This window comes from Schistosoma mansoni, chromosome 4 (genome assembly GCF_000237925.1).
Source record: "Schistosoma mansoni strain Puerto Rico chromosome 4, complete genome".
In the NCBI taxonomy this organism is placed as follows: domain Eukaryota; kingdom Metazoa; phylum Platyhelminthes; class Trematoda; order Strigeidida; family Schistosomatidae; genus Schistosoma; species Schistosoma mansoni.
This window is the reverse complement of record NC_031498.1, coordinates 18,604,828-18,622,747: the sequence shown is the minus strand read 5'-3', so window position 1 is coordinate 18,622,747 and position 17,920 is coordinate 18,604,828. Positions and strand designations below refer to the sequence as shown.

At 38.2% G+C, this 17,920-nt stretch overlaps 1 protein-coding gene across 2 annotated transcripts; it reads right to left on the bottom strand.

Annotated features, from left to right (window-relative positions):
• Nucleotides 1–1,991: 1,991 nt before the first annotated feature.
• On the bottom strand, nucleotides 1,992–10,487 carry Smp_096780.1 (transmembrane protein htp-1 related; the record flags this gene model as incomplete). 2 transcript variants are annotated; one of them, XM_018797059.1, is made up of 5 exons in its annotated part: nucleotides 1,992–2,676; nucleotides 4,378–4,483; nucleotides 9,744–9,994; nucleotides 10,026–10,124; nucleotides 10,156–10,487. In XM_018797059.1, the coding sequence occupies 5 exons, from the start codon at nucleotides 10,463–10,465 to the stop codon at nucleotides 2,600–2,602; spliced, it is 843 nt and encodes a 280-aa protein (XP_018652139.1). The 2 variants fall into 2 exon arrangements, with proteins under 2 accessions (XP_018652139.1, XP_018652138.1); XM_018797060.1 differs by having other exon boundaries at nucleotides 2,600–2,676; nucleotides 10,159–10,465.
• Between the last annotated feature and the right edge of the window lie 7,433 nt (nucleotides 10,488–17,920).

The following is a 17,920-nucleotide window of genomic DNA, read 5'->3' as shown; positions in this document are numbered from 1 at the left end:
ATTAGTTTAAGTTGAAATTCTCTTGTCCGGATTTTGTTTTAGTGGAATTATAGTATAACTAATCTCATAAACTGGAACTTACCTTGCATTGTAGTCTAACCTTCTATCTCCCATACAAGTCAGTTTTTAAATGAGTAGAGATAAACTTAGGTCGTTCAAACAGTGTTTCCTGTCATTCAGTCAGATGTTATTCATATATACGTGATTGTTTCACTTGTAACAAATTGCCGCGGAATAAATAAATGAACAGGAAGAACTTAAAACGTTTATGAAAGATTGGATGACTAATATATGATTCACGTTAGTGCATTAATTAAAAATACTTTTGTATTTCTGATATGTCTTGTAGGTTGAACGCTTTATTCAGATCCTAAGCTAATCGGATAACCCCAGGGCTAGCACTACTCAGCAACTTGAAGACCAGAGAGAAGACACGAGTATCAGAGAAGCACTTTACTACAAGGTTCGTTTTTGTACAGAAATCATAGGTATTTATAGATGTTAGCACATGTTAAATCAACATCCTATTTCAGCCAATCCATTTAACGACATATATTGCTACCGACCAATAGTAGCATGCCACGTTGGAACTCTAGAATGTTCTATCAAACTCTGATTGGTTGCGGCTCTTTTTGAGCCTCTGGAGGCTCTGTTGGAGTTCTTCGGAAGCCAACTCAACAATTTCACATATGGAACTGTCATGCATAAAAATGTTTCTGAGACCATTTAATGAAAATTTTTATTCACCTACGGTTTATGCTAATATTAGGCTGAAAATAAGTGTCGATATGAACTCGTTTACGCACATTAATAATGTTCTAAATGTAATTTATTTTAGAACTAATATAACAGTGTTTATTTATCAATGATATGGGTTAGATCTCCAGTTTTAACATTTTAAAATAAGATTTATAGTTAGCAGAGGCGTAAAAAAGCAAAAATAATTTACCAACTTTACAATCCTTGAACATTTTGGAGTCACCTCATATATCATGTTACAATTAATAATCAGCAAATAATTACTGGTTAGTTTTGACCCTTTTTTACTACTATTTACTTTAGATTATTTTTAATGAAACAATTTGTTGTCTACATTTCAAGGCTACGGAAATAGTATATTATCAATAGTGATTTTTCATATGATTATCTTTTTTCAAGGTAATAAAAGCTTTCTTTGAAATACCCTTATAGTTTGTAATTCTATACCTATTGTCTATTATTATTATTGATATATCAAATTACTATCAGAAGGGGTTTGGTGGATATTATAGTAACTTTAATAGTTGAGATCATGAATCAATTGAAGCTAGACCACCATGGAAAACCTGGAAGCACTGGACAGCCGTTTCGTCCTATTATAGGACTCCTCAGTGGCAGTGCGCATACACGACCCCGCCTCACGAGATTCGAACCCACTTTTTGTTCAGCATCTAATAATTGTATTAAATACACATCTGTACAAATATCAAAAATTACTTCGTGTTATCAACAGAACAGATCATGACAAAAAATCAATTAAAAAACTTATAAACTATAGGATACTTGTTATAACTCTAGGGTTTCCTGTTATAACAGTCCTTTCACTTTTTACACGTATGTGGGACGTTAATTTACCTTAGACGAATATCTACACTAGATTTCCTACCCAGTGTCTATTCTACAGGACTACAACACAACTCAGATCAAGAACACGAGATTAGCCTGACTATAACGTCAATATATTTCTACATCAAAATCCGACACAACCCAACAACAAGGAACAGTCAATGCATAATAAGGATAGGGGAATATATATATATATATATATGTATATATATATATCACATATAACACCTGTCATCCTATCTAATATCTGACTCAGCAAAACAACCAATCATTATCATTCTTGCCCACACATCAAAAACTTACTTGATCCTTTAAATAAAACAATTTTCTTTTGGCTACTCTAATCAGTAGGAATATCAATTAAAATTAAAACACTATTCATTGTCTCTATGATAAAAAAATTTTTTATTTTCATTTAAATTATTCTTTTAAAATCCATAAAAATACACCATGTATGTATTTTAATACACAATTTCATTTACAAAAAACAAAAAAAACTTCTATTTATTAAGTAACAATACAAAAAAAACAGACAACAACAACAAACTGGTAAACAATAAAATGAAAATGATTCAAATATCAATTTTTTATTTATCAAATTCTATTTAATTTAATTAACACTTTCTTTAAATATATTTTACATTTTCAAAAATATAATTTGTAATGAAAATGATTGATTATTTTATATAAACAATGTTAATGTATAAGAAACATCACCGAAGAGATATAGTGAAAGGAAGAGAAAAAAAATAATAAAGAATTGACAAAAACTTACACAGAAAAGTATATTGAATATTAGATATTAAGGGAATGTGCAGAAAGCTAGAATAGCTTATCATCTATTTCTTGAAGAGTTGTACAAATGACACAAATATACCATAGGTCATATCAATTTCTAAGTGCTTTATAAAATAAATATATTATTATCCAATACAAAGTGAAAATAAATTCTTTTTCTTTTCTTCAAAATAACTGATGATCATAAATGTTAAAGTTAAGAATTTGTATCTGGATTCCCCAAAAATACACTGAAGGCAAATATTATAAATGTTACACCTCCAATAAATGTAACTAGATAAGAGAAAAAGTTACAAAAGAAAAGTTACGGAATTAATCATACATATGAAATAGAGAGAAAATGAAACATGGATGGTAACAATTCCCACATAGTGAAAAAATGAGAGAAATATCAAAACGGTAAGACAACTCCGTGTTCAGGTTACGAATGCTTCTGAGTCATATCATTTTAAAACCGGTGAAAAGAAGTGTTTCTTATGACAACTCAACAATTTTAAATCACAAGAGCAACAAGAACTAAAATAAACAAGTGGTCAGATCAGTTATTTTTACTAAATGGATGTCATCTAGAAATGGTTTATGAAAATGAGTGTTGAATAAGTTTGTGATAATATTATAAAACTTTTGCTCCAACACCCGTATCAGAATTTATGATAAGTCATCAGGGATTACTATTTGTCAAAAACCTTAACTTTCCTCGTTTTAATTAAGTTTTGTTCTAGATAATTTTACAGGGGTAACGCTTTTTTTCTACAACTTTTCATGGAGCAATCTTACAGTCAAAGATCATTTGACCCTACTTCAAGTAAGTGAAGACAAATTCCTCTTAGGTGTGTATATTTTTAATACATAGTGTCCTCATTAAACACTGAATGAGAGTGCTAAGATGTTTAGAATCCATTTCTTACCTTCTTACTAATAAACGCTACTTCAGGACCCGTGTGAACATATGCTCAGTTTAGTGCAACTGAAATAGTCGTCTGTTGGTATAATTGTTTTCACTCCTTTAACTTCACAACCGTTTATTTTCTTTTATTTTGTTGATGTGAAGTGGTACAACTTGAACTGATACACAAATATGCTAGTTATCTGTATAGTTATCTGGACCATTACTTTATTTGCCCTTAATCTTTCCATGGTTCAGACTATGATAACTCAATGTGGTTCGTTTTTACGCAAAGTATCAAGCAGATCTAGTCAATTTAAAAAAAATAAGACCTTAATTGAGATAGACGACCACTCACTCATACGATATCAGGTCTTTCTACTATCTCTCTTAATATTCATATATTACTATCATCTTCCATCGAGATACAAACACTACAAAAGAAATACATTTTAGAGACTTTACGTTACGAACTTCATCTAATTTGAAAGACATGCGAATCAATTTCGTATACTCCATGGGAAGTGACATCATTTCAAGACGTTTTTTAATAAATGTGAGATCGTAGAAAATTTGTTCTACAAAATTTTGTAATATCTTAACTTCACTCCACTGAGAAACAGTAATTGCAGAGAACTCACTAAAGTTTTAGAAAAAAATATGCTCTACACTAATATGTCATTATCTAAGACATTATTAGTAATTATTAACTCAGTCAATAAATGTAGATCCATACATTTGACCTCGAGGTAAAACGTAAGTGTGAGAACTAGTAGTACTTCCTCTTTGCTTTTGATACATGTGGAGAAGACAGTCGTTTGATTCTGGGTTACATGCTTTAATTACTGAAAGGGAAATTAATCAATCATGAGACGGAATTCATATTAATTATAAGTTTACACTCTGCTGTACTGTTCTAAAAACGTCTTTCCTAAGGAGATTTAGCGATCTGGTGGATTCAATGGGTCAAACTGATTGTTTTTGAATTTTCAACCAGCAAGTAATACATAATAGATCGTGGAAATTACAAAGAGATAATCGACATATTTATTTGATACTGAATTTCTGAGAATCAAGTGTTTACTTACTCCACTGTACAGGAATACGTTGAGCAACAAAACGACCCATAAGGACAGCCAAACCTGTGCACAAAGCATGACCGACAACTCCACCTACGATTACACCCAAAGCACTCTACATATGGAGACAGAAATCAGGAAAGAAAATGCTAAAAACAATGTGCCAGTGAAAGTACTACTACTAAAATCGTAAAACGCCTACTGCAGTAAAATTCTGAATTATTAAAAGACAGCTTTTCAAAGCCTGATTGTAAAGTTCTTAAGCAAATGTATGAATTAAAGGTATGAAAATAATTTTTGTTGCTATTTATTCCTTATTTAATGCAAATGCATTGTGGTACAACTAGGAACGAAGAAAAGTATGTATCACACAAATATGGAGATAACATGGTGAAGAAATAGAGGAGTACAGTTTAGTTAAGGAAAACCGAGAGACTTATTTTAGTTGAAGGAGTTCCTTTCATCTTTATGTAAAAACACCAGGACCGCCATTAGTTTCTATTCTGAGCCACAGCTGATACAGTTTAAAGCTACATTCTCAGTCCAAGAAACTATTCTTGAAATCCTTATCATTCCTCTGGCCAGAAGTTTGACACCGATTTTAAAAAGAGCTACGGATAGGTAGTCTAAGCCCGGCAACTGGTTGCAATTAGTAAGTTGGGGTTCTTTCAGGACCTTCGCTCCGTTAGGTGGATTGGTCGTCATCGACCACGAGAGACAGGACAGTTTGGTTGAATTTGTTAGCGGCAGAAAACTCTGTCTATTGTCTAAGATGTCTTTGGACGTTACTAACCGGTATACCATTAACTTTACACATAAATTTGCTGACATCACGCCTCTTTATGCAGTGATTCGAATGAGTCCAAATGTGTCTTGAGAATTACAAGATTCGGCTGTTGTTTCTAACTCGTAAGCAATTTCCAAACAACAGGTTAATCAGCCCTTACACAAAATTTCCTGGAGTTATCTGCGTGAAGCATCAAAGTCGCGGTTAGCCGTAGATCGAGGTGTCAAAAGGCGTATGAAGTAGTCTGTAGAAAACAAGTGCTTACAAACAGGACGTTTTGAGAAGCTGTAAGTGAATTTACCTGCCATTCACGGAGTAATGAAGTTGCATCCAGTGTTTATCTATACACTTTAGTAAGTTGATAGCGAGCTATGAGCCTAGCTCGGCTTGATAATTGGTTTCAACAGTAGCTACAACCAACTTTTTTATGTCGACCCGTCTGGGACGAGATGTTTACTAGTCATCGAAACGCTAGACAAGCTTGGTAAAAACTAGACCATGATCAGAGTCCAGTTAGGTACTTACAAATGAGTGGGAGTCTTGTAATACATCCACACGAGTGGGGTCTGATAGCAGAGTGGTAAATGTGAGTCCAGCCTTCGATTGAAGAGGAATGACATCAGGTAGCAAATCGGCGATGACTGTGCCGACAATGGGTGCTAGCCAAAACCAGGATGTTGTCTATCCAAAGCTCACCGTTATCTGATGTGAGACCGTCGAGTCCCTATTGAGTACCTAAACAACTTTCTTATGCGCCTAGACACTCGAACTACGCATTCAAGTCTCCGACTGGCATTACATTGTGTATTGAATGCGCGTTATTGAGGCCACATAACTGTTGGTAGAACTCATTTCCGATTTCACCCGAGCTACAATCTGTCAGTGTGTAGGTAGAGGTTAAAGAGAGACGTTTCCCACATCCACTTCTCACTTGAATCGATCTTCCTAATCTAACAACATATAAATGACTTTTAATAGAGATCCAAGTAATTAGTGTTGACTCAGATCTGGTACGCAGTTTGGCGTCAATAACAGCCAGAGAGAATGCCGATGACACAGTTTCCGAATAAGCCTGAGTGAAAAAAAACCTTTTGAAATGATATATGACAAGGAAGTTTGTGCTGCTTTACTCATGTTCTGAAAATAAGTCTCACAATTAGAGCATACGTTGATATCTAAACTTTCTAAAGATCTAGCGAAACCTATCTGCTATACAATTTGCATCTGCGTTCAAATGTCGAAAGAGGTCAGTTTAAATGGCACACATGACTTCAGAAAAGTTGATCCAAACTGAGCATTTGAGGGTAGCATGAGTAAAATCGAATGTTCTGCCACCTGAAACAGCTTATAGGGGACAGAACTTTCAATATAGACCAGTTTCTGAGTGAGTAAAAGTAAAAAGTGATGACAATATGGAAACAACACGGAATGAAAGTGTAATATTATAAAACAAACAATTTTTAATGAAACAGACGGTAGATAACGTTTGAACTAGTAGTGAAGCAGAACAAAGTCACTTTCTTTGTAAATATTAATTATTATGTTGATGAGTGGGAAGGAATACTGATCAGGTACCCAGACTGAAACATGTAGTTTACCGCAAGGGTCACTTTTCGGAGCCTTTGACCTAGAGGACTAGTCTACAAGGCAGTAAGGTGACGTTAGGAGACATGACTCAGAAATATGTAACCGCATAAGAATGGATAATAGTAAGGGTTCACAAATGACATAGATCAGTTGTATAATAAGTATCACAAATAATTTATATTCGAAAAGTATATGACGAGTTTCGAAAACAAAGTTCAGATGCTTTCACCCTCAGAAGATAAGAAATTTATACCAACAGATGAAAAACCATTATGAAGAAGTAAAACAATTTACTGCGTCAGTCACGTAGCACAAAAGTACTACGACTCGGGGCAGCCAATTACAGAACTAAAGGAGATATAACGTAGAACCTGAGAAATTCACGTAAATTCCAAGAAAAGACAAGTAATACAGAGTTAATGACACAAATACATAGTAGATATACCAACAAAAAACACACGGAAACTGTCTGGAGAAGGAATGCATTAAAAGCGATCTATGGAGTAAACTCAGTAACTTGATCTGTACCCTATAGAATTCTCTGATCTTTAGTCTTGCTTATAATGTTTGGCCCTGTCGTAAATAGGCCGAACAAGACATTTAAATAAAAAAATATTCGCCATATTGGGTTTCCAATGTGCTTTGAATGTATAAGCCAAGAATGAAGTTCTCATTAAATCTCAGATTTCTCTAAAAGAAAACATATAAACATTACAACGTATGTTGTATGACAATGAACGTTGTTTACTAATATATAAGACAGGCAATCAGTCAGCAACAATGTAGAACTTCGTACGTACGTACATCAGTTCAAGTTGTCATACCACATTAGCACAGAGATACAAGTGTCAATTCAAATCCCATTGTGGTAGAGGCAGAGAAAGTATAAGCAGTCATCGAAAACATTAGGTTTTGAAGATGTTATTCAAGGACTATAACCCAGTGAAATAAATTTGGGAAGAGAAAAAAAAAGGAGATGAAGAATTCAGAAAATTATAATTTGGGAGAACACAAAGAGTGGATGCACCTGCACCCCAGCAAACGATTTTGAGCCATATCATTCGAGGCCTCTGACCATCGGTTGCTATCATCTCGCAGATCCCAACCAGGTAGTCTACACCTACCAACATGGCTCAGTCCACTTGTCAGTGACTTCAGTTTTGTGATATGTTTTGGTCCGGCAGTGTTTATATAGGATTATGTTATATAGTTGATTTGAAGAGGGGCAATCTCTGCGAATCTCGACCTACTTTGTGTAGAAGTTATTAATATGAAACAATGCCGATAAAAACATCCAATGATTACTCGGAAGAATTCAAAGTAGTGCGACTGGGTTGGAGTTCTACATGAACTACATATACAATGCTTTAGGACAGGCCTGCGTCAGCGCTTGAATTAGTGATATGAAATGAAGTAGTTGAGCGTATCACCATGTGTTGCGCATACCCAATAACTACCTACTTCAATGGGAGATGTTGTCTGATGTAGGGATAAATTGGAAGAAAACTGGAGGCGGTCAGACCAAAGCATAGCATCAGTTTATGAGTTCATTGACAGTTGGACTGAGCCATGTTACCAGGTGTAGACTACCTGGCTGATGTTGGCGTGATTATTGTAACCAATGGTTAAAGACTTCGAATGGCATAGCTGGAAGTCATTTGCAAAAACGCAGACCCATACATTGTTTGTATTCTCCCAGATCATAAGCTTCTGGATTCTTCAGCTTTTTTCACTAATTTGTGTTGTTGCATCGCATCTTCGATATCTAACCCTTTTTGTTATCGCTAGTACTGTTAACTGCCTCTGCTACAATGGAATTTTCCTTAACAATTTCATCTTACTGTGCTAAGTTTGTGGCAACTTGAACCGATGTACACACTCAACAGGTTCTGTGTTGTGTCTGACTGATTGACCGAATATATGTACTCTAAGCTTGCATGTTCAGCTACTAGCCTATGATTTATCAAAATGTCCACAAACTACTACGCCATCATAAGCGTAAAAATAAAACTTAAATGGTCATCAGTAACTCCAATTGCTTGATTACTAAAAAAGAGATGAGAAATAAAAAGTCCTCAACCATATACGTAGTTCTTCGTGAAGTGAAATACTCAACAACATACAGTTGTCAGATATAGCATTTAAATTTATTTAGTTCCAAATGAAGTTGAAGCACATTAACTTTAAGCACCTTAGAGTATCAGAAAATCGTAAAAATAAGAACGATTTCAATGATAAACTTGATGATTCTCTTATGTATACCTTAACTGATTGATTGGAATCGGGGAACACAGCCACGGAAAATAAAATGTATCGGTTCTGATAATCAGACTTAACAAGACCAGAGCAAAAAAACTAATAAAATATTTTACAATAAACAGGCACAATAGATGCAGCAAAACCGACAGTTTGGGAAATGTGTAGGAAAAGGGGATGTATTTGAGGCATTCTTTATTTATTTAAACACATAAATATTGGTACAAAGGGGAACCAAATACATATGCGCCACACAAATCTCATATGATTTGTGGGAGGGCTGTGATACTGGTCAGGTGCCCAAACCGAAGCAGGTGGTTTTCTTAGGGGACCACACCCGGAGCCTTCGACCTAAAGGTCTGATCCACAAGGCAGTGGAGCATCGTAAGGAGATGACGTCCCATGGTATCCGGTGACCGACTATTGGTCCATACGCCATTTGTTCCCTCAGGATACTGGAGCCCATGTACACCATTGGTTTGGAATCAGGGTTTTCCAACTCTCCTAGGTAAACTTTCCGTGTCCACCAACCCGGTTAAAGCGCCGGACATTCGCTTTTTGTCCTCTTAATTTCGTAAACAACACCCCCGCCACGAGGAGGCAGTGAGTAGGAATTCCCTGGCAGATGCTATATACGTGTGGCCATGTGAGAGCATTTCAAGAGGGAGAGCGAACTCTCCCCACTCTCGGCCGTACCAGGGCATTTGAAATGTTATACTAGTAAAACTAACTTATGGTCACTTACCTTTGTAGCTGCAAGAACAATTGTAGTTATCTGAGACCGATCACCCCATTCTGCCAAAAATGTGAGCACAAAAGCTTCCACAAAGATTGGAGTAAATATGTTTCTTGTGATCGTAAGTGATTTAGAGAGCAATCCCTGGGGTGAATCTGAGGTTTTAGTACCAGTTTCTATATCATCTGCTCTAGACTGTGTGAGCTGCATATGAACTTCATCGAACTCTTCTTTGGCTGTACTGGAAGACATAGTATATGCTAAGCACTTATGAAGCTTGCCAAACTTTACCTTCATAGAGCATCTTCAGGCCGAATATAAAAAACAAAGCACCGGATAAGTATAAGGTTACAGAGCGCGGGATGATTGTTGTTGCATAACCAAGTAACGCTAAAAGGAGACAGTTAAGAATAGTTATAACTACCCGACAACATTGTCATAGTGGTAAGAGCGAACATCGCTCCACAATAAACTAATGCTCGTGGATGCTGCATAGACATAATAGCGGCGATAAAAAATGTTTTATCACCAATTTCAGAGATTATAATAACATAAAATGAAGATGAAAATCCAGATAAGAACAAATTCCATGCTGAATTCAATTCTTTGGTCGGTTTGGACTGGTCATCTTCTGCGACTGGAAGTTTTAATGTCCCGGTTGGAGGTATTTCGAAGCAATTGATCCCATTCCACAGAGTAATGAGAAGGATACATTCTATTGTAAGAACCATCTGAATAGCTGTAACGCAACAGCAGAACTTCGCTCAATATTTGGCACTCAGTTATAAGGATAGTCATCAGTCCTCAGTAATATGGATAGTAGGTTGGTGAACCTGTGTTAATCCTGTCCGTTTTTCTTCCAGTCAAAATTCAGTTTCTCCTTGAGATGTTCGCCTATGTGGCTGATAACGCTTGTTCGGTTAAGGTGTTTGAGTCATTGACCACTCAATGAGAAAAACGGGACATCATCTTTAATTTATTAGATTGCGGTTTGAGAAACTTCATGCTATGACCTCAGAGATTATCAGTTCTGGATAGAGGAAAAATATAAGACATATTAACATATCAACAGTAATTAAAATTACAAAATGCCAACATATGGTCACCTCACGTCCTAAGATACGATTGGGGGCAGGTCAAGGCGTTTTAAGCGTTCATCGTGAAGGAGTTTAAAAAGAACCTTCACCAATTTCGTTTCCATACACTGAGCACACTCAAGTGAGTTAGTATCCTTAATTAGACATGGGCCAGCCGCTATGATACAGTACTCTAAGTGTGGTCTCACATAGGTGATATATAAAATTCGTAACATCTCACCAAACAATTTGAATGCTCGGAGAAGCAACTATAACTCACGAAACGTCTTGGCAGCAGCTGCGTTGCAATGCGTAGTTGTTTTCAATTCGTGACTTATTATTATTCCTAAGTCTTTGTGTTCTTGAACTCGTGGATGAGATGTGCCATCGATGGTATAATGGTAACCATTACGGTGTCCGATGTGCATGAGCACACTCTTCCTAGAGTTAAATTCTAAACCGAACCTCGAGCACATCTAATTAATTCGCTTAAGTCAGCTTGGAGATGGAAATTATCAGCCTCACTTCTTGTTGCTCTCCAGATTTTAACATCATCCGCAAACAAAAATGTCGACGACTTAAGCAATTGCGGTAATTAATTAACATAGAGAAGGAAAAGTAGAGGGCCTAAGATGGTGTCTTGAGGTACATCGCTTTTGACCGGCTTCCATTCGGAAATCGTTCCACTGACCCTTAATTTCTGTCTGCGGTCACATAAGAAGTTTCCTATCCACTCTTGTGCAGCACCTGTTATTCCAAAGCTCGAGAGCTTCTGCATAAAACCAAAGTGTGAAACCTCATCAAACACTTTGCTAAACTCTATGAATATCATATTGGCAGACAGACAGGCCGTCATCTAGGACTGCTGTCCAATCCCCTCTCGCAATAAGTTGGTCAAGCATGAATGCTTGTTACGAAACCCATGTTGCTCGACAGTTAACAGATTGTTCGAATCGATGTAACTTAGTAACTTAACCCGAATTATCTTTTCAAGTTATTTAACGACTATGCTGGTTAGACTAGCAGTTTAGTAGTTAGATACGATCCGTCTCTGACCATCCTTAAATATAGGACTGACTATATCATCTTTCCAATCTCTAGGGAGGAAGGGATATATTGAAGAGCGTTGCGAGTGGTCTTAAAATGATGTTCGCAAGAGAAACGGCAGTCATGAATGCAACCCATCAATGCCTACTATTTCACATGGTCTGAAGTTAGTGATCAATGGAAGAACAGGTTCCTCAGTCACATGTACAGGTCCTATGGCTGTTATCCAGGTGTGATAAGGGCAAGTATTTTTAACAAAACATGCAGCGTTCACCAAAATATTTTGATAAAGCCTCAGCTTTTGTCAGATCTGATTAAGCTAGTAAATCTAAATTTCCGTGTAGCGTTTAAAGGGGAATACCATCACCGCGTCTTGTTCTCCGTTTAAAGTACGAAAACAATTGTTTCGAAAGAGTACGGATATCATATATATACATATATATATATATAACACTACTATCAGTACCAGGAAACCTTTCCAACAGAGTGTAGTTGAAACAGATGAAGGATTCGGTAGACGCACATCTACAAGATCAAAAGTCTGTAGTCCGTAAGGATCCGTTGTGTACACACCAAATCTCAACACTGTGGTTCAGTGTTAAACAATCAATGAAATGAAACTATGGAAACACCATTAAACATCAACTTTTTTGATTGTAATTGTATTTAATAGTGTGGCTAGAAGAATGTTAAGGAAGCCCACTCGACACTGTGGAGTTAGTAGCTGTGAAGATAGTCATTATCATACGGAATTAATACGATGAGCAACACTTCAAAGTCGTGCATAGAGGATAGCTGACAGATGCATTCTAAGTGAATACCAGTGTCTGAAGAGACTAATTAATCTTGCCCTTCCCCTTTATTCTGGTGGTTGATCGGATTATGAGGAATTTCAGATCTGGATGGAAGCACGAAATATGGTGGATATTGTAGTGGTATTAGTTACTAACCACACGATTTTCAAAGCTGAAAATTTATATACTAAGAAGATTCATTCTGAAAATGTAACTTTAGGAGAAGATCAAGAATGGTGAGTTTGGGAACATTCATTCAGTCGGATGGCATGACTCAGCCTCGCAGACATGGTCGTTCTGTCTAAGTTGTCTCTATTCAGATTAGATATATTATTACATCCTCAGACCAATTATGTTCTTCAGAAATATTTGACGTTATATTTCAGACGCTTACGATACGACAAGTCAGTGTAGAGAATGATGTGACTTCCACATAAGATCACATGGATTAGATGGTCACATCATGACAAGCCTACAGTTCTAGGATTAGGTCTAGTATTATAGAAGTACTAATAGAAAACTAGACCATCATTCTACATCTCGGATGCAGCTAGACAATCGGGTCTTAACAGATGAGCTAGCTCTTCTAGCTCATACACACCAAGAAATGCAGGTAAAGACAGCCAGTGTGGCAGCAGCCTCTGCTCAGTGGGTCTCAACATACAGAAGGGAAAAAGTAAGCTTCTCAAATACAACATTGTGAGCAACGACCAAATCACACTTGATGGGGAAGCTGCGGAACAAGTCAAAACTTCCACATATCTGGGTCGCATCATCGATGAACAGGGAGGATCAGATGCAGATATAAGGACAAGGGTTGGCAAAGCGAGACAGGCATCCCCAGATTTGAAGAATATATGGGACTCGGAACAACTATCAACCAACATCAAAGTCAGAATCTTCAGTATGAGCTTTAAGACAACTCTGTTGTATGTAGCGAAATTTGAAGGATCTAATTTGTCCTACAGATATTATACTGGAACCGTGAACATGATACTGACGACTTAGAGTCTATTTAAATGCTGTCGCCAGAACAAGAACAATTCGGTTTCAAACTTTATCCGTTTCCAAACGTAAAACAGAACAGTTCGATTAGTACAATAGTTAAGGCGATTGTAGTCATTATTTAAAACACATGAACATACCGACCAATATTGTGTGTGTTATTGAAGTGAATATAACAATCAGGAGTTGCAGTCACACTAATATGATAGGATAATAATGTCTTTCAATCGGCAGGTCACATGCAACAGAGACATCAGATGGGGTTGACGTTGTGTGCGTGTAAGCAGCGATTTGATTGTTTAGTTACGGACATAACTAACAGAAACTTGTAAAACCACTGCAACCACCATCAAGAACCCACGAGCATTTATAAACAGTTGTCTACGGAAGATACTCAATGTCCTTTGGCCAGATGCCATCAGCAACAACGTGGTGTGATAGAGAACAAACCGACGTCCAGATGAAGATGAAACCGGGAAAAGATGCTTGTGGTTGATAGGAAATACATAGTGAAAGTCATCAAACCACAACTACATCAACAATCCTACAACGCGCGCTATTTAAAAAGGACAGTGGTATTTTTCCTCGTTGAGTAAAGTCTATTGTTTTGATCGTTATTAGCGTATCAAGACTACTGTTTTATACTTTGATTAAATTTCTTTCAGTTAAAGTATTCGACTAGAGTATCATTTTTGATATCCTAAATAGTTTTATCGTCGGTACTCCAGAGTACCTTGTTTTTTCTATTGTATCCGTTAGTACTTTGGTCCTAACTATTTATAGTTTTTTCTACTTTTAGTCAAAACTCACTTTCTCATCCTTAAATGACTGGAAGATGCAACAAAAGCATTGCCACCGCCCAGGGTGTCGATATCCCGTTGACAGTGGCATGCAGTGCGATGAGTGCAATGGTTGGTACCACGAAGTTTGCACGAATCTAACGCCTGCAGCTTTCAAGCGGTTCAGTAAAAATGGATGCATATGGCTATGTCAACAGTGCTGTTCGGATGCAAATAGCCTGTTAACCGAGGCCATCTCAATGGTAAATGCCGCAAAAAAGTGTCTCGGCAAGCGCGGTCGGGACACATCAGTCAGAACTCAATCTGTCGACACGCAGATTGACATAAGGCAGGCCCAAGTGAGTCCCAAAAATGCTGACCCTCACTGTCCAAAGGAGGAAGGACATCCTCCAAAGAGGTCCGTCGCAACCAGAAACTCGCGCAAAAAAGTCTCTTCTGTCCCTCGTACCAAAAATGGTACCCAGAAGGGAACATCCGGAACCCAAAATCGCAAGGCTCGATCGGTTTCCAGAGCGAAAGATGACCCATCCTCCCAAGTTGTCCTGAACCTTCCGGAATCCCACAGTACGCCTGACGCGACTGTGGTTACTACTCCAAAGAACATTGGCGATTGGGTACGGGTCGTAAGGAGAGAACGGCAAAATGACGTAAAAGGGAATCCTACCCCCACCAAAAGGGTCGACAAGCCGAGGTCTGATCACAGCGACAGATCAGTCATTTTCCATAGAGTCAAGGAGAGTGACAGCTCAGAACGGAAAGCTCGTTTTGAGCATGACATTGTGTTGATAAAACAACTACTCAACCAAGTTATGCCCAAAAACATCTCCGGAGTCACCTTGCTAAAGGTGTATAGACTAGGAAATCTAGCGCATCTGAAACCAAATCAGTCTAGACTACTCAAAGTCGTTTTCAAACCCCCAAACGAACGCGACTTAATCTTAGAAAACGGACACAAATTAAAGGGTTCAGGAGTCTTTCTCCGTAAGGACTTACCGTTGGCGGACCGTGTAAAAAGACGGAAAGCCAAAAAAGAACTACAGCTCAGATTAGACGCTGGCGAAAAAGACCTGAAAATTGTAAATTTTCGGGTTGTGAGGCTTCGACAGAGGATGATGCCGAAGCCACTCTGGGTGAAGCACGAGGCCATTTAAATAGGCTTCGGTTCTGTTATACCAATGCCCGGAGCTTACTAAATAAGCTACCGGAACTAGGTGTACAGATTGACTCAACTAGGCCAGACATAATCGCAGTCACAGAAACATAGCTGACGCCGTCTATAGATAGTAGAGAACTTGATTTCGAGGGTTTTACATTAGTAAGGGCCGATAGAATACAAACGCGTAAAGGAGGGGAGTAGCTCTATTCATTAGGAATGCTATTCCATTCACCATTATCGACAGTGTATCTCATGAGAGTGGGACGTATGAATTAGTTAGCTGCCGCCTGAAATGCAGGGGACAAGAGTTGCTACTTAGTTTGATCTATCGCAGTCCAAGCTGTGAGGCAAACGAGGTCCTGCTAAGCAGTCTCAACACTTTATCACGAAGTGATAGATGTCTAATCCTAGGGGACTTCAATGCACCCATGGTGGACTGAGGAAATCTGAGGACTGAATCATCAGAAAATTCCTTCGAACAGGAACTAGTTGATGCGGTAATCACATGTGCCCTAGTGCAACACGTGAAAGAAGCAACTAGGTACGACCCGGGTTCTGCATCATCCTTAATAGATCTCATATTGACTCATTATGAGGATGACGTTGCAAACCTGGATTACATGCCACCCCTAGGCAAAAGTGGTCATACAGTTTTTAGCTTTGACTTCCATATAACTGTCGATCACGAGCACGCCTCAGCTCAATCCAGACATAACGTCTGGAAAGCCAACATACCAGACATCATGAAATCAGCATCATCAGTAGATTGGAAAATAGACCCAGAGTCATCAATCGAAACGGCTTGGGACATATTCCGGAATTTATACTTAGAAGTTACCGCCCCCCACATCCCTTGGACTACACCTAAGGGGCCGAGAAACCCCCCACCGTGGTTCAGTAGGGAGGTTCACATCCTTCTCCGTAAAAGAAGGAAAATGTGGGATAGATTTAGGTTACTGGGGACTGACGAGGCAAAATCTCAGTATCAAAAGGCTCGAAATACCTGTGCCTCAACCCTCCGTAAGGCCAGAAAGCTGTACGAAGAGAAAATCGTTAGGGAATCCATAGAATGCCCTAAACGCTTGTATTCGTATATAAACCAAAGGACAAAAAGAAGAAGAAATGTTCCTTCGCTATGAGGAGACAGTACTGCCACATCACTAGTGGAGGACGACTTTGGCGAAGCTCAAGTATTCTCTAAATACTTTGGCGATGTATACACCATAGAAACACCCTTCTCACCAGTCCATGAAAATCCCCCCACACAAGCACTGGACAGCGTGACCATTAAAGAACTCGATGTCTTTGGTCTGCTAGTTAAGCTTGACATAGGTAAATCCACTGGACCCGATGAACTGCATCCTAGGTTACTAAAGGAACTAGCTAACTTTGTTGCGAACCCTTTAAGTGTATGTTTTAATCTATCCGTAACCCAGAGTCGTCTACCAAAAGACTGGAAGAACGCCATAGTAAGTCCAGTCTTCAAAACAGGTACAAAACATAAGCCTGAGAATTACCGACCAATGAGCCTAACTAGTGTGGTTGTTAAAATCTTAGAAAAGATTATTCGGAAGGAGCTGTTAAAGTATCTCGATGAAAACCGGCTCCTCTCCGAAAAGCAGCATGGTTTTAGAACAGGTTACTCTTGTCTCACAAACTTATTAGTCGCTCGTGAAAGCTGGTGCGCTCTTAAGGACCAAAAATTACCTATAGACGTAGCTTACATCGATTTCAGCAAAGCTTTCGACAAAGTTCCGCATAACTGGCTGTTATATAAGCTAAGGAATGTCGGGATTGGAGGCAATCTATTGATGTGGATAAAAGACTTCCTAGTTGGTAGTCAACAAAGAGTAAGGGTGAACTCCAAGTTGTCTAGCTGGGAAACTGTGCTTAGTGGAGTCCCCCAGGGTACAGTTTTGGGGCCAGTGTTATTCCTCCTGTACGTAAATGACCTCCCTCATCTACTATCATCATCGGTCTTACTCTATGCTGATGATGTCAAGATATGGAGAGCGATACAAAGCAAGGGCGATAGCTTAGAACTTCAAAATGACCTGGAGAGATTATCTGAATGGTCCCAAACCTGGCAATTGCCGATAAACACTTCCAAGTGTATTGTGATGCATATTGGCCACCAGGGTACAGATACATACATGATGAATAACACTGAGTTACCTATTGTCCAGGCACACAATGACTTAGGCGTCATCGTTAGTCAAGACTTAAAGACTACTGCACACTGCCGTGCAGTAGCCGCCAAAGGTTTTAGGACTTTATGGTCCATACGCAGGGCTTTTAGGCATCTTGA